This window comes from Cnephaeus nilssonii (assembly GCF_951640355.1).
Source record: "Cnephaeus nilssonii genome assembly, chromosome: 14".
Lineage (NCBI taxonomy): Eukaryota > Metazoa > Chordata > Mammalia > Chiroptera > Vespertilionidae > Cnephaeus > Cnephaeus nilssonii.
The window spans coordinates 18,538,818-18,563,058 of record NC_137085.1 but is presented as its reverse complement, the minus strand read 5'-3'; the positions used below and the strand labels follow the sequence as shown (position 1 = coordinate 18,563,058).

Genomic DNA, 24,241 nt, shown 5'->3' with positions numbered 1-24,241 from the left:
TAATTAAGGTGGCAGGAAATAAAAACCAGATAAGGCCAGCAAAGGGGTGTCTGCTTCAAATCCCAAGAGTCACAGCTTCTTGTATATGTTATAGGCTAATTAAATGTTTTTAATTTTTGATATGAATAACACTAAGACACTTTACTTATAAAAACACTTTCTTTAAATGGATTTAACTATCACCGGGGCCCAAATTTGTTCTTTTGTTACTCGAATTTGTTGTTAAAAAGTTTTGGCTTTTTCCATTTAGATTCATTTTAGAACTTTTCTAAGTGGGTAAATCTTTCTGGTTTCATAGTTATATTACTCCTGGCTCAGATCTCCTTTCTCTGGAGCAAGAAATGGGTGTATTCAGTGATAAGAAATGCTACTTAATAAGAGCAAGGACTCCCCCCACCCAGATATGATTAGAGAAAGAAATACTAAAGATCATTTTTAAATGAAATGGATGAAAATACCAGCATCTTATCCCTCCAAGAGACCCACTTTTCTATTTCCTGTTTGCCAATGGGGGCAGGCTTACCTTCGCAGGTCTGGCCGGATGCCCGGTAGCCCTCCTTGCAGACGCAGTCCTCAGGGGACGTACTTCCGGGTGGAGAGGTGTGATTTTCATCAGGACACGGAAGGCAAGTGCTGATGCCCCCTGGCACACCTTCTGGTTTAAATGTCCCTGGCGGGCAAGCTGTGGGCAGGCCAGAGAAGTCCGTTTTATGTGGTATATCAATTGATAATTAGCAACATTTTTGAGACTAATTAGAGAGGAAAAACCGAACAACAGCTTTTCATAGTAAAAATCATATAATTCAAGAAAGGACAGCTGCCACTTTTTTTGTTTTGTTTTTTAAAGAATGATGGAGTTTGTTATTTGCAGGTTATGAAGTGGCCTCTTCTGTCCCACAATTAGTTACAATTACAACACAGCACAGCATGATATGTCTGAGCTTTTTTGTGGGAAAACTCCAAATAGCAATGCATCTAAAGGGACTAAAATAAATGAATGACACTGGATATATAAAAATATCATCATAATAGGTATGCTCCATATTCCATCTCTGCGCCCCCCAACCTGCGTAGCTTCATCTTCCCCACTGCACCCCCAGCACCCTCTCCCAGCAGATACGCAAAAGGCACTAAGCCCATACTTTCTGTTCTGAGCCCTTGACAAAGGACAGGAGAAAGTGAAGGGCTTGAGGAAGATAATTCAACTGATGGGAAATAGGCCCTTTGAAGAAACAAGAGTTAGAACCTTGATTTTCCCAGGCTGAAGAAAAAAAAAAGAAAAAAGATTAAAAGCAGGATCTAATTGACCTTGCTTCAAAGCCTTCCTTTGCACTGACAACATGGCTTTGAATTTGTCACTTACTCTCTCTGGAGTTACATATCTGTAAAATAACTCCAAGTTAAGAATTCAATAATGAAGAAATTGTGGAATAAAGGGACTGCCAGTGCTCAGTTAAGTCAATTAAATGTAGCTCAGTCAAGTATGCATTTGATTATTTAAAAACAACAGCAACTAAGTAATGTGCTCCACTATGATGACATCTGATATAAACTCAATTAATCCTCACAGTTTTAGTAAGTAATATTAATAATTATAATATGTTATTACTGAATGCATTAATGTAATAGTTTTATGACAATTTTAAAGATGAGAAAATGGAAGCTTAAAGAGATGTGAAGATTTGACTGTTAATTAGTAAGTGACAGAACTAGAATTTTTGTTTAGACCATAACATTGATTTATTGGTGAATTTTTATGACAAAAATTCAAAATTACATGGATCTTGTTCTTAATTAGCAAGTCAAATATTTTTAAATGGTAGCATACTCTCTCTCTATTGCTATTTGTTTAAGGTCTGTTTCTGGGTAATAAGATCTGGCTTATTTATTTTTTAAAGACTTTATTTTTTTAAGGTTTACAATAAAATTGAAATAAAGGATGCAGTTGTAATTTAAAGAAACTATTTATGCAACATTTATTATGTCCCAAGGACTATTCTACATATTATCTTTTTAATCTCCTTAAGGACCTATGCATTAACTAATATTATTAATCTCCTTTTATAGATGAGAAAAGTAAGGCGCCAAGAGGTTAAATCACTGCCCAAGTTGCACACTGAGTAAGAGGAAGAGTTGGAATTTGAACCCAGATCATCTGGATCCAGAGGCCATGTTCTTTTTTTTTTTGGTAATCCTCATCTGATTTTTAGAGTGGAAGGGAGAGGGAGAAACAGCGAGAGAGAATGATGTGAAAGAGACACATTCATTGATTGCCTCCCACACAGTCCCAATCAGGGCCGGGGATTGAGAGGTACATGTCCCTGAGCAGAATTGAACCTGGGACACTTCAGTCCGAGGGCCAACGCTCTATCCACTGAGCCAAACCAGCTAGGGCCCAAAGAGCATGTTCTTTACTACTACATGTGCTGTGCCTCAAGCCAAGGTTTCCTGTGTTAACCATTGTAATATGCTAAAAATATAAATTATCATTATTGAGAGACAAGGTTTAATTATTAGAAAAATAACATTCTAAAATTCTTGATTATATTTTAAAACAGAAGATAATATTTTTGCATGACATATAGTAGAAAATTCTAGAATTAGATCAATTTATTATTATTTAAGAATAAGAAACATTTTAAAATAATTATAATGATAATATGCAAAATGCTTCAGCAGAAAGGGAACATTGCTGCAAAGCATATTATTAAATATTGAATTATTCATATTACTGAGAATTTCCTTCTAGAAAAAGTTCAGTAAATATTTGTGCAGACCCTCAAGAAGACGCAAAACTACATGGTCTCCTTTAAACAGGAATCAGCAGCTGTAGGAGAAAATGATTAAGTTGTAAATGCACAAATGTAAAAGAAAATATACACTGTAACAGCAAAATTAAAATTGTCATTGGATGCAGTAAAAAGAAGCCGTAAAGCTCCAGAACAACAGAACTGAGTAGACTCAGGAGAAGTAATAGTTGTGATATTAATGCAATTATTTATTCCTTACCTGAAGCTTAAGAGAAAAAAAAAACACCTCATCAAATTCCAGGCAAAATTAATAAAAAGTAATTCACATCCAGGATAAAGAAAAGTATTACAAACATCTAGGTAAGAAAAACAAGTTACTTACAAATGGGACAGTCAAACTGATATTTCATTTTTCCTGTACAAAAACAAATGCCAGGAAAAAGATATACAGCTACATGGGGAGAATATTATAAGCCCCCAATTCCATATCTGAGCAAGTTATTGGTAAATATGAGGAAAGAGAAAGACATTCAAGGATATGTATGACTTCTGGAAATAAAGATGTATTTCACTGATTGAAAATAAAGAACTCAGGTATGGGGGAAATGACAATAAATTGCTTGAGATTAAGCAACTAGTGGAACATATAATCTATTGCCAAATCTCTTACTAACATAACTGTGAGAATGAATACCAAATAAAGCCCATTGTTATAAAGAAGGGCATATGCTCCAAGAAAGAAAATAATCATCTTTGTATAATATAAAGAAGAAAGATTTAAAATACGAGATAAACTCGGAGATGGGTGAGAAGATGAAGAAGGTGATGTTCTCATTTCTTTCCATATACATCAATGTGATAAAACTGAAAGAAAATCATAGCTTCAAATTTGCACATAAAAATACAAATAAGCATGAACAGAAAAAGAATGCATAACCCCCAAATCGGGGGAGGGGAAAAAAGGACAAAGGTAAAAAACATAGGAAAATAGAAGAAATATCAGAAAGCATTAGAAACAAAGGTGATGGAAGAGTATCAAATTCATCAGTCATTATGTCTGTCCCCCAGAGTACGTTACCCTTACCTCTGCTCTGGCACACGTCACACTGTATGTAACATAAGCACTTGTCTCTCTCTTTTAGTGGCCAACATGCTCTTGGAAGTTCAGTCTTCCAGTTTTCTGACCCCAACCATTACCCATCCCATAGCCTGAGCCAGCAGTCAATCAATCAAAGGAGGGCAGGAGAACAAGCTCTGTTGGAAGGTGGAGGGTGGGTTTAGTTGGAAGGAGGACTGAGGTCAGAGAAACTAACAACAGGGTGAATGAAAGAACATTAGGCTTGGAGTCAAGACAACTGAGTTGCAATCTTGGCTCTCCCACTAACAAGCTGTGGGTCACTGGCAAGTGACTTTGTTTTCTTTTCCTACAAAATACAGAAGTTACAATTAGTGATGTCTATGACATTTCCAATGCTAACATTTGGTGATTCTATAAATAGAAAAAGACTGAAAAGTAAGTTAAAAATGCCTTCCATATTAGCAGTCAGATTATGTTTACAGATTTTATAATTTATCTAAAAATAATATTACACAAAAAGGAACTAATCTTATTCTTACTCTCCAAAACCTTTTGAGTAATCAAGAATTTACAACACTGGAGAGCAGTGTTTTGGATAAAAATATACAAAAGCACATTTGGAAATATATTGTGAAATTCATAATGATAATGGAAAACAGATTTGAGAACTATTTAAAGGCATTGCACAATTCTGGTGGAGAGGTGCAATCAAACTCTCTGATTCCCAAGAGGGAAAAATTCCTCATCTAAAACCAGGCAAAAGTGAAAAGATGAAACAGACTGCGGTTTGAACAAGTTCCACAAGTGATGGTAAATGGCTAGGGTATGTTTTTTTCTTTTTAATATGAAATGTTTCCTTCCTGGAAATGAACCAAATATTATTTCTTAATTGCTGTTTTTGTTGTTGTTAAAATAAGCACTTTCTCTTTTCAGAAACATCTTGGCGGTTACCAGCTACTATTACTGGAAGTGTGATTCTTGAAGCTAACATTAGGTTTTTCTTCAACTGATAACTCAGTTCTTTGGCGGTAGTAAATTAAAACATCAATAAGTTTGGAACATGTAAAATACAAAGAAGTCTTCATTCTCTGTAATCTATCCTACCCATTAAATATCAATTTCTTAAATGACTATTTTAGTTAATATTAATTACATTATACAATAACTTACATTTCATTAAAATCTTTCCTATTCATAATCTAAGATTCATTTTTAAAAAAATCTTTATAAATATTAACAGCCTCTGTTCCTTGCATAAAGGACCAGTGGCATCAGCTGCCTCTAGGCAGTGCCCTACACAACTCCAAGGGTGCTCATTCATGTAGATTACAAAAGTATCCAGGAGTTGTGCCACTTAAAAGCCCTAGTTCCTAGCATACCTAAGTAAGGCACCAAGCAAGTTCCTGGGCCCCCAGAGAAAGGCTCTTTATTATTACCATATTATGCTTCTCAACCTTGTGGATTTGTTCTGAATAAGGAATCTGTTCCTACAAATAGTTGTGCTAGGATTTTTGTTTGTTTGTTTTTTTATTAAAAAATTTTAATGTTGACACTATTGTAGATGTCCGCCATTTCCACCCCCTTTGCCCACCTCCACCCACCCTGCCTCCCCTTCTCTTGGCCTTCACCACACTACTGTCCCTGTCCATGGGCTATGAATATATGTTCTTTAGCTAATCCCTTCACCTTCTTTATCCAGTCACCAATCCCCCTTCCCCCTGGCACTATTTTGAGCACAGGAATCCACTGCACTAGAAGAGAAACAATTTCTCCAAAGCTGAGCCAATATGTTCACAAATATCTATAATAATAAAAGCGTAATATGCTAATTAGACCGGATGTCCTTCCAGATGACCTTCCGGACAAAGCTGGGGCTGCGAGGGAAGCCTGGGTTCCGGGTGCTGGAGGGAAGCTGGTGCCGGCAGCCGGGGGAAGGAAGGCCTACTCTTGTGTGAATTTCGTGCACCGGGCCTCTAGTAAGAGTATAAGAGACAAGAACCTAGACATACATACGAGGAGGTTTTGGTTTTTTTATTAGACAGACAAGATGCTTTCTATTTTCATGAATGAATTAGGTGAGGAGACTTGTAACTGCCCTGGATTCTGCATATCCAAATCTGTGTGAAATGAATTAGCATCCTGCCAAATCACCCCGAGATTGCTTAGCTCATTTGGCTGGAATACAGACTACTGGGAGAAAACTGTGAATCTGAGCAACTGTGTGGTGCCATAGCAGCAAATGGCCCTAGCTGCAGGACACCATGTTGCAAACCTAAACACCTGCTCAGACTAGAAAGATTACTGATGGATTAGGACGAGTCTATCAAAAACCAAAAACCTCAGAAGATTGTGTCTAAAAGAAGATGCATCAGCAGTTAACTGTCATATGTTAAGAATTAATACACGAAAAAAAAATTTAAACTCAATAGCTCATTCTCATATTATTTTACATTCCCATCACCAGGAATAAAAGTACACGTTTTACTGTACTCTCATTAGCACTGGGCATTACAGTTTTTAAAACTACCAATTGATCATTATTTAAACGTGAAGTCCTGTGAATTTCAGGGTAACAGCGTTTTTACTTAAACCCAGAGTGAAGATTCAGACGTGTGTAGGCCCAACAAAAGTTTATTTGCAAAAAGGACTTGAGAGCCTTATGGGAGAAAACTTCCAACATGGTAGGAGTAATATTCCGAGTGTTACAGGCCAGAATGGCACGACCTTTGACCAATGAGAAACAGACATAGTGGTGACATTAAGCAGAGTTCTGCAAGCCTGCCTATCTGCCAAATGCACTGGACTGCCAATGAACCTAGAAAAGGGGTTGGGTCAGTAAAGGGGCATTCAAGGGGCTCAGGGCAGCAGCTCTTTACCCACCAGTACGTAAGTATTTCAATATTGTATCAACTTTTACAACTGTACTGATGCATATCTGCTGAATATCAGCCTGTCGAAGGAACAAGAAAACTGCTGCACATTGGACCTAATAACATTTGAACTTAGCAGTCAGTATAGTTCGGTGTTGACACATTTGTTTCCCTGTGGGTCTTAATTTAAAGAGTGGTAAGTTATACCCAGCCTGTGTGGCTCAATGGTTGAGCATTGACCTAAGAACCAGCAGGTCACTGTTTGATTTCTAGTTGGGGCACATACAAGCCTGAGTTGTGGGCTTGATTCCTGGTAGGGAACATACAGAAGTCAGCTCTCTCTCCTCATTGACCTCTCTCTCTCTCTTTCTCTCGCACGCTCTCTCCCTTCTTTCCTCTCTGAAATCAATAAAAATATTTTTTAAAATTATTTTAAAAATAAAATAAAGAGTGGTAAGTTATGAGTAAAATCTCAGGCCTTATTTGCCTTTGGTATTTCCTTTCCTCATCGCCTCCACCTCACTTCCATAAGACTTTAAGGTCTTTGGGGATTTGGAAATGTGGATACTATCAGTTGCTGTTTTCCATGTCCTTTGTTGCTACACTAATTTAAAACATTATTTTATGACTTGATTGATTCTGTAACCTCCATACCTACAACCTCTTCTTTTTCTGGCCACAGATGCCAAATTACATTTCCTATAACAAGGCTCTGATCATGCCACTTTCCTGCTCAAACATCTTCAATGGTTTGCAGTTGCCCATTAACCGAAGGCCATCTCTGTAACCCGGAATTTAAGTCCCAGCACAGTCTGGTCCCTACCCCTTTCCTTTCTTGCCCCCAATACCATCATGTTCATATATTAGCCTGTTTTTCCATTTATAGAAGCTACCTCTAGTCACCATCACAAGTCTGCACTTTCCTTTCTCCACAATACTACACCCCATTTCTAACTGTCCAAATTCTATCTTTCAAGCTCAGTTCAAATCACATCACCTCCATAACTAAATGTCAATATTTTTTGAACAGCTATAGCATTCTGTATATCATATATTCCACATCACTTTTATTTTTGTTTAACATCAGTTGTTTAGAATTGGATTAAACCACAGTTCTTAGTTCATGACACACATTCTGACTTCTTTATAGTAATCACAGCTTTTTTTCATAATAAGCTACTTTAAAGCAACTACTATACAGCAATCATATTTTCCAAAGTACCTAAAAGATCTTTGATAAATAGTTAAAGGAGCCAACAAACATATTTAAATGACTTCCTTCTGTAGTGTCCATAAAAGCTGATTCAAAATGATCCATTCTGTGTGGTCTAATCTATTGCACCTTGAAGTACTCCACTCAGCTAGTAATTTTTTTCCTCCCATATTCCCATATTAAAATGTTTGGATTATTTTCTGATTAATGTGTGTATAAATAAAATTGCAATTATTTTCCTTTGGCAACTGTAATGCTTTTAACATATTAAATTTTACCAGGCCACCACCTTTCTCCACTTTCATCCATTCAAGTAGGGTGTGGTGCTCAGGATCAAGTGAGAATCCTCAGATGGGAATTCTGCTAATTATTACTAGCTCTGACACTGTCTTACCTTCTCCAAGTTGTGTAACCAATTGGAGAATTGGATTTTCCATCACGACAACATGGATGATTATGTTTGTATCTAAGTAGTTGTAAAACTAAAATTTCATGACCCTCTGTAGGGATGAAAAGGATATGACGGGTAAAGGGGTAATAAGGATACAGAAAAGAATAAGATAGAACTTAGTCTGTACCCTTACCGCCATTCTAATCTTAAATAGATGATTAAAAAGAAAGTACCATGTTATATGACAACAGATAAGAGGGATGTTATCTAGGTTTGAGGCAGGTGCAGGTGATCAGGTAAGCTCTTTTTGATCATTATGATTTCAGAGGTGAGACCAGAACCATGAATAGAAGTGAAGGGAGGTGTAGAAGCAGGGTGATGACATTCCAGACTGAGGGATCAATATGTGTAGACCCAAAGGCAAGAGAGAGAACGCTTGAAAAAATAAGAGTTCACTCTGGCTGGAGTGCAGAGGAGTGAGCCTAGAAAAGTGAGTGAGTGCCAGACGTCACATTCAAAAGCTTCAAGTTTATCCTCAAAACAATAAGAACAATGACAATGTTTTCATTTAGGGTATGTGTCAAGATCATTTTGGATACTTTCTGGAGAAATATTTTGAAGGATATAATTTTTCATTTTCAAGCACATGGTATGCTTCACTCACTCCCATGTATCCCTACAGATAAGGATGATTTAAGAACTTTGACCTATGATTAAGTAATGTTTTTGCTTAATTGTGTTTATGTTTTCCTCCGTAATTCTTACAAAAGTCATCATGGGACATAAGATATGTGATAAATGGAGATCACTATGCTTCCACAAAGGCTATTCCTAATTAACGCACACAGAGCAGTGTCGCTGTTGGATTGATAGCACCAGGAAAAACCTGGCCACAGAGAAGAAATGGTGCACACAAAAGCAGAGGAGTCTGTTCTCAGAAAGATGAAGTAGATAAACTTTTCTTAGTCTTCCTACTAAGTACAACTAAAAGCCCTAACATTATATATAAAATAAACAGAAAGTGGCATAAAAGAAGGCAGACCGGTGAGGGAAGTAGAGATCCAAGAACCTTCATGATGGTGCTCCTTGAGCTTCCTTCTTCCTTGCATATCCCAGACTCAGAGAAGAAGGTGGCCATCCCAAAGCATGAATAGGAATGGGAAAAACACCCCAAAAACCAAACAACAAAAGGCAAAGAAAATAGCAGCCTCGCAAGATAGAACACATTTAGACAATAACCACTGAACTCTTCTCCTCTAGCTAAACACCACAGAAAAACTGTGGTCCAACCTCAGCCATACCAGGCAGAGGCTAAGTGGAACCTAGACTTCTACTCTTGCAAAGCTCTAGTGAGCACTCCAGGGACTCTGCCCGAGTGCTACCAGAGAAGATTAAGTAGACAGAGGGGTCCTTTATGCTAACGGAGACCATAGGGGTGAGGATTGTGTCTCACTTCCACGCTCACCCAGAAGTAACAAGGGGTCCCACTGTAGTGGTGTTATGGTAGGAGAGTCAGGACTTCCACCACCAACCAGCAAAGAGGTCACCGCCTTGCAGTGTTAGTGGAGGCCATGTGAGGAGCCACAAAGAGGCCCTCCTAGCCCTCCCAGCCAGGATGCTGTCAGTGGCAGCTTAGCAAGGAGCCAGAACTTCCATCCAGATCCAGTGGTAATGAGGACCCTGGATACACATACTTATCAATGGGGGCAAAATGAGGAACCTGGCAGAAACAAAGGCAGTGTTCTTCATTCCTCTTCCTCTGCTTAGAGGAATGTTTACATAACATCTTAAAATTCTCCAAAATTATGGAAATGGAGAATAGATTAGCGGTTGCAAGAGGTAAAGGGGGCCAATAGGGGTAGGAGGAAAGAGCATACTATGGGTCCTTGTGGTGATGGGGCCATTCTGTATCTTGCCTGCATCAATGACAATATCCTGGTTGGGATATTACACTATAGTTTTGCAAGATGTTAGCTTTGGGAGAAACTAGAAAAATGACATAGGGGAGCTCTCTGTATTATTTCTTACTGCTTGTGACACTATAATGATCTCAAAAGAAAAGGTGTAATGAAAAACAAAAAGCAAAAGGCAAAGAAGCACAATTTCTAAGTATTTCAGAAATAGTCAAGAGATAGAAACTGCCTCTTGGGGACTGGGGTATTTTTTTTTATGCCTCCACTACACAGCACATGGACTTGGAGTAAGCATTAATAAATTTTGAGTGAATGAATAAGTAAATATATAAAGCAAAGTGCATGTTTAGATACTAGAACACAGCATATGGAAACTCTGCTTGGTTCCCAACTTCCTGGGAATTTTCCACTCCTTTTTTGGAGAAGCAAAGGTGAACAAGTCTACTGACCCTGAGAAGCACTGGCTTAGAATCAAAGGCAGCCATCTGGAAGGCCGCGTTCAGCAATAGGAAGTGGCTAATCACACATTTCTTTATTTCATGTTCTCTAGTTACTGAGATTATTTTTGACATTTAGCCCTAAACCCATGGTATTTGTGTGTGTGTATGTGCACCTGTGTAAAGCTATTTGCATGTGTTGATGATTAAGGGTGTGGGGTAGTGTTTCAATTCATGTAACAATGCAAGATAGCATTCCAGGGTATTACGAATTTTTAGACTTAAGTAATTATTTAATAAATATGTAAAGTAAACCAGTACTACTATACTATACGTAGCATAATGTTAGTGGTTGGGAAATTTTCTGTTACCTGATATTTGTAAATTTTGCTAAATTATGGAAGCAGTTAAATGAAAATAAATCATTAACTATGGAAAATGTTATAAGACAGACTAGAGGCCCAGTGCATGAATTCGTGCACGGGTGGGGTCCCTCGGCCTGGCCAGTGATCTGGGCCGATTGGGGCTGGCCAGCCTGAGGGAGGGACTATGGGAAGTTGGCTGGCCCAGGGCCACGGGAGGTTGGCAATGGGAGTGCACTGACCACCAGGGGGCAGCTCCTGCATTGAGTGTCTGCCGCCGGTGGTCAGTATGCATCATAGTGACCGGTCGTTCAGTTGACCAGTCGTAATGGTCACTTAGGCTTTTATATATATAGATTTGTAAGGTGGCAAGGTAAATACTTCAAAATCAATAACTTTGTATAGAAAAACGTTTAAAAAATGCAATGAAATCCCATTTATAATAAGAAATCTATATATTGCTAAGAATAATTTGAAGGAGAGTAGTGTAAAATTTTTCTGAAACTGATATATGAATAAGAAGAGCAACTTACAAATTTATGTTGGAGGAATATACCTCTCCAGTCATTCTAATACTCATGTATACTGTTCATCATATTCTGTTCCATGTATCAAGGTGTCCATAAAGCAATGTTTAGGCATGAAAAAATATCCCTGACCTCCAACCAATCACACCTCTCTTTAAATAAGGCACAATAAGCAGGTCCTCTAAGAAGCCCGAAGATGTAATCTATTCAAGATTTGGATAAAAATACATAAAATAATTTAATCAACACTTGTTGAATTGTAAATTTTTATAAAAACTTGTAATACTTTAATTTCCCCCCAAACATGATTCATTTGAACAAACTGCTTCCAAGTGGAATAGTAACGGGTAGTCTTTTATTAAGTCCTTTTAAAGTCTCTTTGGAGGACTTTCCAGAAATTTGAGAAAGTGAATGATTGTAATGATTGGGTAACAACTCCTTTTGTAAGCTATAAGTTTTCCAATTCTTCAGTTTCAATCAAATTGAAAAAGGACCTAAGGGAATCATCACTTAATAGATCATTTATAATACTTTTTTGATGATAGATAACTCATGTTATTTTTGGCATGGAACTCAGGAGGAACTCAGAGAATTTAGTGACATCAGTTTAACACGACTCTTTCAAGTCCCATCTACATATTTGTATGAAGAAGTTTGTCAGCACTAAAACCTATAAAAATAGAAATAAAATTGATGCTGTATGCTCTCATTCTAATAGCAATAAGACCGTCAAACCTCAGAGGGAAGGTAGGGGAGGGTGGGGGTAAGAGGGAGAGATCAACCAAAGGACTTGTATGCATGCATATAAGCCTAACCAATGGACACAGACACCAGGGGGTTGAGGTCATAAGTAGGGGGGTAGGGTGGGTCAATGGGGGGATAAGGACACATATGTAATACCTTAATCAATAAAGAAAAAAAATCCATGGGTACATGAATTAATAATCCATCTCATTAAAAGATGAAGCTCCAATAGTATCTTATTTTTTATGTGTAATAAGTATCAAAATGTACACTTTGACAAATTATATACAAATCACAATTATAATAATAACTCAGTCTAATAGCAATTTTGTCATAGAAAATTTAAAAATTAGTTTCAATTTATATTTACAATTTCTGTAGCAGAGAAGTAGAATGCTGTGTTCAATAAAAGGCTTTAAGACATAAACATATATTGCATTCAAATAGAATTATGTGATGGAAGTAGAATGGAAGAGATTTAAGAAAAGAAGCCATGCCAAGTTTTAAACAACTCGCTTGTTCACAAATGCATACTTCTAGAAGGAATCCAATTTGCTACGGCATTTTAATTTCAGTGGGTACATTCCAAAGTGATAAAATAGTTTCATTTTAAAATGTCAAAACAGTACTATGGAGATCCCATCTTTTAAAATCCTGCCAAAAAAAATTTAGATGGCTCAGGGGTACATGGGTTTTCGATTTTTTTTAGGAGTTACGTGAGCAGAGACCCTTGAAGACTACTGATTTGGCAGATGATGTTTTCCGTGTGTGTCCTTTTCATTATTACTGGAAAGAGTTACCAATAGTGGGGATGGGGTAAAGAAGAAGAAAAAAGGAAAATTTTACAGTAATAAGCGGGATTTGGTCATAATACTGATTTTGACAATTTTAGAATATTGGGTAAATTTTTGTATGTATTTCTAAAGAACGCTGTATTCTGACTTTGGGAGGTTTCAGTTCAAGACGGCGATGTAGGAAGATCTTGGGTCACCCCCTCCCAAGAACTCACCAAATACGCACCTTCATATGGAACAACTGCCTCTGAAAAACACACACCTAAAAACTGTCTGAGCATCAGGCAAAGAAAAGAAGGCCCAGGTGGAAGCAGGGAGAAGAGGCTGAGACACAGTCTCACCCTAAATCCCATCCCTGGTGTGGAGCCCCACATTTGGGTGGGAACTCAAAACCCAAAGCTTCTCCCTGAAGAGCAAAAGCTTTGAACCCCACACTTGGCATCCCAACTGAAAGCCCTGCACCTGAGAGATGAACTCCCATAACATCCACAAATGTCTCTTAAAGGGCTACTCACCGGCACCAGGGCTCAGCACAGAGGCAGCCGGTCCAGAGGTGCCCAGACTTATGTGAATGAGGCTCATTTGCTCCTGAAGGCATGGGCCTGAGGGGCAGACATCTAACCAAGGTAGAGTTGAATGACATGGTTCATCTAAGGGCCATGGGCAGGTGGGCAGCATATTCATGCTCTCTCTCTGCCTTGCTTCAGCCTGCGGGCACCATCTTGCTTTTCCCCCCCTTCTTTGTCCTGGCAGACACCATCTAGATGCTCTCTCTCTTCGCCACACTCCAAAGGGCCAGTATCTCCCTGAGGGAGGCTTTGACACACATGTGGTGCCCCAGTTTTTGCTGCTACCGCCCAGGGGATACCCCATGATCGCCTGGCTGTAGTGGGCAGGGAGCTGTGTGCTTTGGTGCCAAGGGGCTGTAACAATTGGAGAGACAGTTGTCAGCAAGGCAAGCTACCACCCCAGGGCACTGCACAGACAGCAGACTGAAACAGTCCTTCTGCTTAAGAGGCCTCCTATGTGTTTGTCCTGGAGCTCTGGCCTGGGGGCAGGCTTCAGGCTTGGGACACAACCATGGGCCTGCAGGTGCTCTCAGGTAACAAAGGCAGATGGATGCCATCTTTGCTCTCTCCCTCCACCTCCCTACAGCTGATATGTCCCAGAAAGGAGCTTATACATTTGTCTGGAGCCCCAATATATATGACTTCTGCCTAGGGGAGACCTCCACATTGCCTAGCTCTTAGGCTTATGGTCCCATAGGAATGTATATATTTTCAGACTTCAAAAGCTTCTACCTGAGGGTCTTGGCATACCCTCAACCCCTAGGAGACATTAAAAATAAAATAGGCTCCTTCAGAATCACGAAGGTTTGAAAGACAACCAAGAACCAAGGTCGGGTTGAATCATGGTTCCTCTCCTATAGGAGGCCATTCCTTCAAGATTGGGAGAGGTGGCTGTTTTTATCTACTGCACAGAGACCAACACAGAGAGCAGAATGAAGGAACAAGGAATAGATTCCAAACAAAGTAACAAGATATAACCTCGAGGGAAAAAACCTTAAGGAAATGGAGATAAGTAATTTACCTGATAAAGAGTTCAAAGGAATGGTCATACAGATGTTCATAGAACTTGGAAGCAGACTAGGTGAACACAATGAGAACTTCAATAAAGAGTGAGAAATACAAAAAAGTACCAAATGTAAGTCACAGAGCTGAAGAACACAACAACTAAGCTTAGAAATACAATGGACTGACTTCGGAATTTAGTGATATTTCACATTTATGGTCTAATTCTATGTGTTTTCCTGTTACAAAATCATGATGACTGGAAAATACACTCCCAGGACTGTAATATCTGAGCAAACTAGCCTCCTATAGGAAGCAGTTAACCATTCTGGTCCTTAAGTTGTTGGAAACCCATGTCAACATGCTAGCAATATTTCCTCATAAAAAGCAAGTAGGAATACATTCTACAAATTCCTTACACCTTACAAATCCATTATTAGTCACCTCTGGGGATGTTTTGGGGGAAATCAACTAAACTCTGCTCAGAGAACAAGATTTCCAAATGTTTTGGTTTTCATTCAAGAATTTCTAGAGCTCTCTGTCCTCTCTCTTTCCAAAGAAATTATATAATAATACTTAGAAAGGAAAGTGTTTGTGTGTGTGTGTGTGTGTGTGTGTGTGTGTGTGTGTGTGTGTAGACTGGGAGTGCGGATTTATCTGCATATGTTTACATATATAATAAGATATTCCCAAGTAAATATTCAAGTGTTTCTATTTCCTAGTTATCCTCCTTTTATAAAAAACAATAGAACTGGGGCTTTGGCTCGTATCTAGCCCTCGTCTTGGCCCCCATCTAGCTATAATTTTCAATCTGCTAATTATTCCAAACTCACTGAAATGGAGTCCATATCTGCAAAGAGCAGTGTCCTCAAATGCCTATTGTTTCCATGCTCTGTCTCTCAAATCCCTTCAGGGGAAACTCAGAACAGCTGCAACCGCTTGGATTTACAACAGAAGTTCACAGACTATTCACAACTGATGGGATGATCCAGCCATTTAAAAATGACCAATCTAGTGCATCCATGGTTCACTGCATTTGACTTATTGTTGACAAAGTTAAACCACATGTAAATATTTTACATTTAAATGAATTAAATACATTTTTAAAAACTTCTTACCATGTGCCTTTTTGCTAGGGATCCTGTGGTTCACAAGGCAGAGGTGGAAACCATGCAATGGCCTAAGATTTCAACCATGAGTTCTTGTCCGTCTAAGATTTTGATATTCAAGTTGATGTCTTACCAAACCCTTTTTCCTGAGCACTTACTATGGGCACTGAAAGCAGGCAGTGGGGATACAAAATGAATTAGAGAGTCCCCGCTTGTTAGAATCACTAGTCTGATGAACTAGGAATAAAGACAATAGTTGGTGTGGTGGGAAAAGGAGACAGAAGAAGCATGAAAAAAGGTCTGAGGAATGAAACAATGTGTTATTTAGGGGAAACTACAACTAGTTCCAGCGTTTAGCTCAAAGGGTAAAGAGAGATCAAGTCATGCAAAGCCTTTATTCCATGCTAAGGAGCTTAAGTTTATTTTATGAATGAGTCACAAATGAAAAACATTAAGCAGATTTGCATTTTATATAATTCATTTTCTTCTTTACCTTCCTAGTATTAGTTTGAACCATGTGACGCTGCTATTTCATGGGTTGAAAAGGATCAAATATTGATGATCTCCTAAGGGTCAAACTAATACTTAATATAATTTGAAATTATATTTTTAATTGTGTTTATATGTTGAATGTCTATCTCTATGGCTAGACTGTAGACTCTGGAGCCAGACAATTTGGGTTTATAAAACAGTTCTAATAGCTGTATATCCCTGGACAAGTTACTTAACCTCAAACTTTTACTTTCCTTGTCTCTAATGGAACAATACTCCAGAGAGTTATTGTGAACATTAAACAAGCTAATATACATTAATGCTTGGAAAGTATCTGGAATAGAGTGAGCACTATTTTAATATTAGTTATCATCATCATCATTATCGTCATCATCACTGTCCAAAAGCCTATGTTAAATGTGAAGGATGAAGAAAATACTAGAGCTAGAAATGGAAGCACCATCTTTTGATTAGATGCTATACTTTTTCAGTAATCTTCCCTTAGCTCAAGTTAAATGACTAATCCTAGAAAGATATTTTCTCAGCCCTTTAAACTTTCGAATGTAGTGTTAAAGTCCCACACAATTTCTGAATCATACAAAATATTTGCAGGAAATGAAACTGAGTTATGTGGGATTTTCTTTTTTTAATCATATGCCTTTTATAAAGCATTGATTTAAAACAACAAAAATTGATATGCAAGTGTTCCTGGCCTTTCTCCATTTCTAATTCCCTAAGGAGTGATATAAAATCAAGAAGAAAGAGCAAAGACAATAGATTTGAGCTAAGGCTTGGGAGGCGAATGTGTATGTGTGTGTGTGTGTGTGTGTGTGTGTGTGTGTGAGAATTTGAAGAAATATGTGCAAAAGAGTTATGGTTTCTAAGGGAAACAATGATGAGAAAAGGCAGATTTTAAGAAATGGAGTTAGAAAAAAACAAGTAAATGACTTACACTATTTTGAAGTTTATCTTGGTTGCTGAACTGGATTTCTTTCATTGCAATGCCTCTCTTAGACTGGACCACATGGTGGGTGGCTTTCTAAGTATTACAACTTTTCCTAGCATATTTTTAGTGTTATATTCTGTCAAATATGGTGTCCATGTTCAGTGCCATTATATAAGTGATTGAGACATACACGAACAGCCCTGCCAGCATGGCTCAGTGGTTGAACATTGATCTATGATACAGGAAGTTACAGTTCCATTCCTGGTCAGGGCACATGCCTGGTTGCAGGCTCGATCCCCAGTAGAGGGTGTGCAGGAGGCAGCAATCAATGATTCTCTCTCATAATTCATGTTTCTCTCTTTCCCTCTCCCTTCCTCTCTGAAATCAATACATATTTTTTAAAAGACATATACATGAATAAAGCATCGTTCTACCTTGAATTATCTATTTATTCTATGGTCCTTGCTTCTGTAAAACCTATTAACCACACTCTCTTCAAGACCACCAGCTAAAAGAACATGATTATTTTGAAACCAACTCAAAAGTTTTGAGCCAAGGGAAATTAAAAACCAGTTCAAACATACTGATGTCTTACAAAATTGAACTCTTTGGCAAAGTATTACTTGTTAGTAATTTCTAATAAGTATCTTCAGGCTTGCATTGAAGTGATGTTCATGATATGGAACAAATCCACAATCATTAAAATTTGTGTGTGCATCAGGGTCTTATCCATGAGCAGCTGCTTCCTGGTGATGATGATGGTGCTCAGGCCATTTCAAGTAAAGCCACTGCTTTGGACAGGATTGGGAGTACCTGTGTAACCCAGGTTGCCAATCCCCCAGAACTGTGGTCGGCAAACTGCGGCTCGCGAGCCACATGCGGCTCTTTGGCCCCTTGAGTGTGGCTCTTCCACAGTATACCACGGCCTGGGCGAGTCTATTTTGAAGAAGTGGCGTTAGAAGTTTAAGTTTAAAAAATTTGGCTCTCAAAAGAAATTTCAATCGTTGTACTGTTGATATTTGGCTCTGTTGACTAACGAGTTTGCCGACCACTGCCCCAGAACATTATGGTGATCAGCTTTACTTAAGTCTCCCAGGCACCCTTCAAAGTAGTCTAGTATAAAGAAAGGACTCCAGACTAGGAATTAGAAAACCTTAATTCTATTTCTGGTCAAATTTCCTATATGGTCATGGGATAGAGTTTACTAGTCTCCCAGAATGATGAGAAATCCTTATAGCTAGCTCTAGTATTCTACTCTTCTGTAAAAGTCATTAACAAATACAATTTGCCTCAGCATATACTTTTCCCCTAATCAAGGTAAACAGTCTACTTTTTTTCAACATCCAATGGCACATTATCTCACTGCCTTTTCTTGGTGTTCTGGATTTTCATTGGATACTCATCAGGTCACCTTTAGTAGGTGCAAGGTTTCTTGATGGTATTCACCTGCATGCACAGTTCTCCCTTCTCCTCCCCAGAGCACAACTGCTAGTCTAGCTTAGAAAAGTAAAATTTATACCCTAGCCAATTTGGCTCAGTGGATAGAGCATCGGACTTCGGACCAAAGGGTCCCAGGTTCGATTCCTATGGCAGGCTCCTCCCTGGCCTGGGCCCTGGTTGGGCGTGTACAGAAGGCAACCAATAGATGTGTTTCTTTCACATTGATATTTTTCTCTGTCTCTCCCTCTCTCTTCCACTCACTCTAAAAACCAATGGAAAGGGGAAAAAGGAGACATGAGTAATACTTTTACCATTTGCAACAGCATGGATGGAACTGGAGAGCATTATGCTAAGAGAAATAAGCCAGTCAGAGAAAGATAAATATCACATGATCTCACTCATTTGTGGAATTTAATGAACAACATAAAACTGATGAAGAAAAACAGATCCAGAGACAGAGAACCATCGATCAGACCATCAAACCTCAGAAGGAAGGTAGGGGAGGGTGGGGGTAAGGGAGAGAGATCAACCAAAGGACTTGTATGAATGCATATAAGCCTAACCAATGGACACAGACACCAGGGGGATAAGGGCATGAGTGTGTGTGTGGGGGGGAGTCAATGGGGGGATAAGGACACATATGTAATACCTTAATCAATAAAGAAAAAAATAAAAATAAATAAATAAGTAAATAAGTAAAATAAACATAAAAAACTTTAAACAATAAAAAATTTAAAATAAAACAAAAATCAATGGAAAAATATCCTCAGGTGAAGATAAAAAAAGTAAAATTTACAAAATATATGGTGTCAGCTATCTTCAAGTATCTCATTCTTGAGATAATTATCTTAAGGTTCATCTATCAGCTTTCTTATATTTATATTATTTCACAATGATTAAAAGCTACCATTGAGAATTGATATGCCTGATATTATCCAAAAGCACTCTAAGTATATATTCTCTAAATTACATAATTATATATATATTTATACATATATATGTCTTTATATACATGTAATGTATATATAAGGTGATAAAAAGTAGATTTATAGGTAAATATTACAGTAATTAATAAATAATAATAAAAGTGCAAACTCTGGCCCTGGCCAGATAGCTCAGTTGGTTAGAGCGTCTTCCTGATACACCAAGGTTGTGGGTTCAATCCAGGTCAGAGCAATATACAAGAATCAACCAATGAATGCATAAATAAATGGAACAACAAATCAATGTTTTATAAGCTTTCTCTCTTTTCCTCTCTCTTTAAAACCAATAAATAACAAATTTTTAAAGAATAAATTCTGTTTTGCATACTCACAACTATAACCTACTTTTGCCCACCCCATATATACACACACATATCTAAATACTTCTATGTACACAGATATCTGTATATATACATGTGTGTGCGCGCACGTGTATATGTAAAACTACACCATTATTTAGCACATTTTACCAAAGAAACTGAGAATCAGAAGAAATTAATCATCCAAAGCCACATAGTTTGTAATCAGCAGAGGTTACATTTGAGCCAGGTCTTCTTTGTTTTTAAACACTTCAAGCACAGTTCAGTGTCTATGGAAAAGCAATGTATACAAGAAGCTATTTTCAAAACTGCAAAATAAGTGGTATGTTATCTTGGAAATAACATAGGACTTTAGGAAAAAGTGTCCTGGGACCCTTCCCAGGTCCTGTTGATGGCCGGATATGCCATCTTGAGGGAAATACTCATATTTTCTGAGACCTCAATTTCCTCTTGCAGAATGAGGGGTTTAGAGTAGATAATCTCAAAGGTTTCTTTTGGCTCTCAAGAGGAATGATTTGCTTCTGAAAGGCATCATTTCTACAATAAGGATAAATACTCAGAATTCCAACTATTCCAAATGAAAGGTAACATTCTCTCCTTCAGCAATAAATAGCTATGGTCTAGTCATCCTTCAGATCTTAGCTTAGAAGGCATGATCTTAGTCTATCCTTCCCTGTAGGCCCCTCTTCATACCATGAGCATTTTTTCTTAATAGCATACATCACAGTTGGCATTTACAAGTTCATTTGTCTGCTCACCATTGAAACCCTGTGTGGACTTGGCATGGAGAAGGGACTCCATAACATCTGTCAACTGCATAGATTTTAAAGGGGCTCACGGCTTCCAGGTTTTCAGTACTGTATGATTTCAAGCTAATATTTCTTTCTGTCTTTCCGGAAGAAAAGAGCTTGGTCATGAGTCTTTCATGACATAGGGAGGACGTACTTCATTTGTTTTTCTTAGTTCCTGGCAACTTTGTTTATTTTTCTTAGTTTCTGGCATGCAGGAGAAGCCCTGGATGAGCCCTGCCTCCTGCAATTCTACTCAGTCACCACGCACATCTAGGAGTTCCGATACCACTTTTCCTAATATCTTGGGGATGAATACTGAAGATGACAATATGCACATTTATTTCGATGCAACTATGTCTAGTTTATACATTGCATGGGAGAAAGTATGAAGCTGAGGCTTACTTACTAATTTAAAAAAGGGGCGGATAAACGATTCCTTCTGTGCTTGGTGTCCTTGGCTAGAAGCAGCAGTACAAGTGCTCCTGTGCCCTCTACTGAGGCTCTACTGACAGGCCTGCCCCTCACACATTGTACAGACTGCTGTGTCTTTCGGCCGGGAATGTACGACTGGCAACAGCCACAGCTACTTGGGTAATTGGGGGCAGTGGGTTTGTGAGCCACCCCCTCTCTTCCTGCAGCTGCTCCCCTGGGATGCAAGATTACAGAGCCGTGGAGCAGAGGGGGCTGCCGCCCAGCGTGCCTGAGGCTGCTGGGCGGCCATTCGGCAGTGGCTTGTTGGCAGGGAGCAGTCCAGCCTGGGACCACACGGAAGGCAGACATGCTGACTGCAGCCCGGAGCAAGAAAATGAGCGCTTCTGCCTGTGTCTGGTGGGCGAGGTTGGGAGGAAGAAAGCAGGGGTGCTGGGGACAGTGCCAAGCAGGGCTGTTGATGGAAGTGTGGGAAGATTCAAGGGGAGGCATATTGCCAACTCAGAGGCAGTCAGGCTGATTTCCCCCCTTTTTTCAGCTTAAATGAGAAATCCTGCTGGGTCGAGTGGGAGCAGGGCCAAGATAGGAGTGACTTTGCCGGGCGGGGGGGAAGGATGGTGGACCCAGGAAGGATGTGTCTGCCAGCTGGGATCAGGCCCAGGGAAGGGAGGGGAAATTGAGGGAAGGAAGAAGAGGGGCAGCAAGATTAAAGAGAGGAAAAGAAGAGCACAAGAGGAAACGGCCTCGGAGGAGAAGAAGAAAGAGAAAGCAGGTCAGGTAGACAGGGGAGGACCATGCTTCTGTGTGGCAGAAGGCCTACCTCCCAAATGTCAGAGCAATGTCCACATGACCCAAGCAATGACAGACCACATGGCACAGTATAAAGTAAACCTACTGTGCTCCTGGTGCATCTTAATTTCCACAGGAATACATTTTTCCCAAACATCAAATCATGGAAGAGCTGCGACTTATAAAAAAATCATGTTGCTTTTTAGGTTAAAAAAAAAAAAAAAGAAGAACAGACAAAATGCTATCATAGAAAAACTATATACTACTTCTAAATACTAGGTATTTCCTAAAATATAATGAAGGACACACAAATCCTGCATTGATCTTCTTGCCTTTCTAAGAAAATATTTAAAATATCAAGAGCCTCTGGTAAAGAAAGCTAGAGGAGGTAAAATTACAAATATCAATGAAGTGAATTCCATGTTGAAGTGACAGCACTTTTAGAGCTTTCTGAAATCCCTTTACGGAGGCTTGTGAAGAGCTCAAGTACCATCAAGTGCATGTTACACTTTTCTGTGACAATCCCACGAGTTCATGGGGCCGGAGGACAAGACTCCCACTGGCTTCTATCTCATACAGAGACTGAGGCGTATTTTGGTTTATGTGCTTTGAGGACAGATTTGGCTGTTGACTGACTACACACAAGACACCCCACATCCTCCCTTCTCAGTTCTGAGCCTAGGCTTCAAGGGGCTTTGCAAGCTTCCATTCTTCCTCTTGGAATTCTACCAGCACACGGACACACCCAGGCTGGCCGGATGGAGTCTGAAGGGCCACATAAAGGACCACCTAGCGGTCCTAGACAAAGCCATTTTAGACCAGACTCCAGCCGGCTAAGAGAACCCAGCTAAGATCAGCCACGCAGCCTACCCAACTCACAGCTCATGACAGATGCATGAGTTGTCACGCTGAGACCAAAAGAGCTGTCTAGCTGACTCATGAGTAATAAGTACTGAAACCTTTGAGTTTTGGGATCATTGTTTACATGGCAACAGACAACTGAGAGTTAGACACAAACTGGAGACTCACCTGTGCACTCATACTGTAGACCTTCCCCGTAATATCCCTTTTCACAGACGCATTCAAATTGACCTGTGTGTGTCCCACATTTGCAGCTTGCCATTCGGTCACAGCAGTCTCTGCCGGCTTCACACAGATGTGAGCAATAGGACATATCCTCTTGAATGAAACTCCCAGAAGGCAGATCTACCCACGACAGAAGGTAATAAAAAATGAATTAACGGTTGAATGCTACAGCTCTAGTTACTAAGATGTAAGTGCAAGCTGAAGAAAATATCTTTTCATATCTAATTCCCAACTGCTCCCCACTTCCACCCAAAAATGAAATTGTGTTACTTGCACTACTACAGACTGGGGATTTGTTTCAGCCAGTTATTTTAGTCCGGGACCTCCTCACGAGTTCTGGAGGCCATGCGGGGTCAGGCAGATATTAAGTACTTCGGGGAGGAATCTCCAGATGCGGCAGGAAGTAAGGCAGTCGGTCCACACCAGCAGTGCTCCTCTGCTTCAGTATTTCCAAAATCCTTGTCCAAATACATGAACTACAATCCTGACGGCTGCATAAGGGTGGTGCTGTGAGCTACTGACTAAAGGCTTAATTCCACCACTTGTATAGTCATTGGATTAAAGATTTAAATAACTGTACCACACAAGTTGAATAATAGAAGGAGGATCTGGTTTGCCTCTCAACTTTAAGTAAATCATTAAGTTTTATGTAAAAGAGACATGAAGAAAACCCCCAGTTACTGAACTGCCATGTGTTGAACACTATCCTTGATGAAATTTTAAATAGTTTATGCAATCCTCCTAATAAAATTATGTTATATATTACAGGATTTTAAAAATAGAGAAAACTGAAACTCATAGATGTTAGATAAATTACTTAAGGTAATAAAAAAGGATAGTTATGCCCTGACAGGTTTGGCTCAGTGGATAGAGCGTCGGCCTGCAGACACAAGGGTCCCGGGTTTGATTCCGGTCAAGGGCATGTACCTTGGTTGCGGGGCACATACCCAGAGGGGGTTGTGCAGGAGGCAGCTGATCGATGTTTCTCTCTCATTGATGTTTCTAGCTCTCTATCCCTCTCCCTTCCTCTCTGAAAAAAATCAATAAAATATATTTTTTAAAAAAGGATAGCTATTGAGGGCTTAGTATCACAGGCTCTCAGTATCATTAGGAATCGTTTCATATGCATTAACCCATTTAAATTTTGCAGTAATCTGATATAGTAGGTACTATTCTCATTCCCTCATTTATAAGAAGAAACTTAAG

General features: G+C 39.1%; 1 protein-coding gene across 1 annotated transcript in view; it reads right to left on the bottom strand.

The window, feature by feature from the left end:
* The window catches only part of SVEP1 (sushi, von Willebrand factor type A, EGF and pentraxin domain containing 1), a 152,712-nt gene that overhangs the window by 101,566 nt on the left and 26,905 nt on the right, over nt 1–24,241 (bottom strand). Inside the window, exons 3-4 of the mRNA XM_079789802.1 lie at nt 22,979–23,155; nt 524–682 (exon numbers count right to left, since the gene is read on the bottom strand). Of these exons, the coding sequence (XP_079645928.1) occupies nt 524–682; nt 22,979–23,155 (336 nt within the window). The remainder of the gene's footprint in view (nt 1–523; nt 683–22,978; nt 23,156–24,241) is intronic.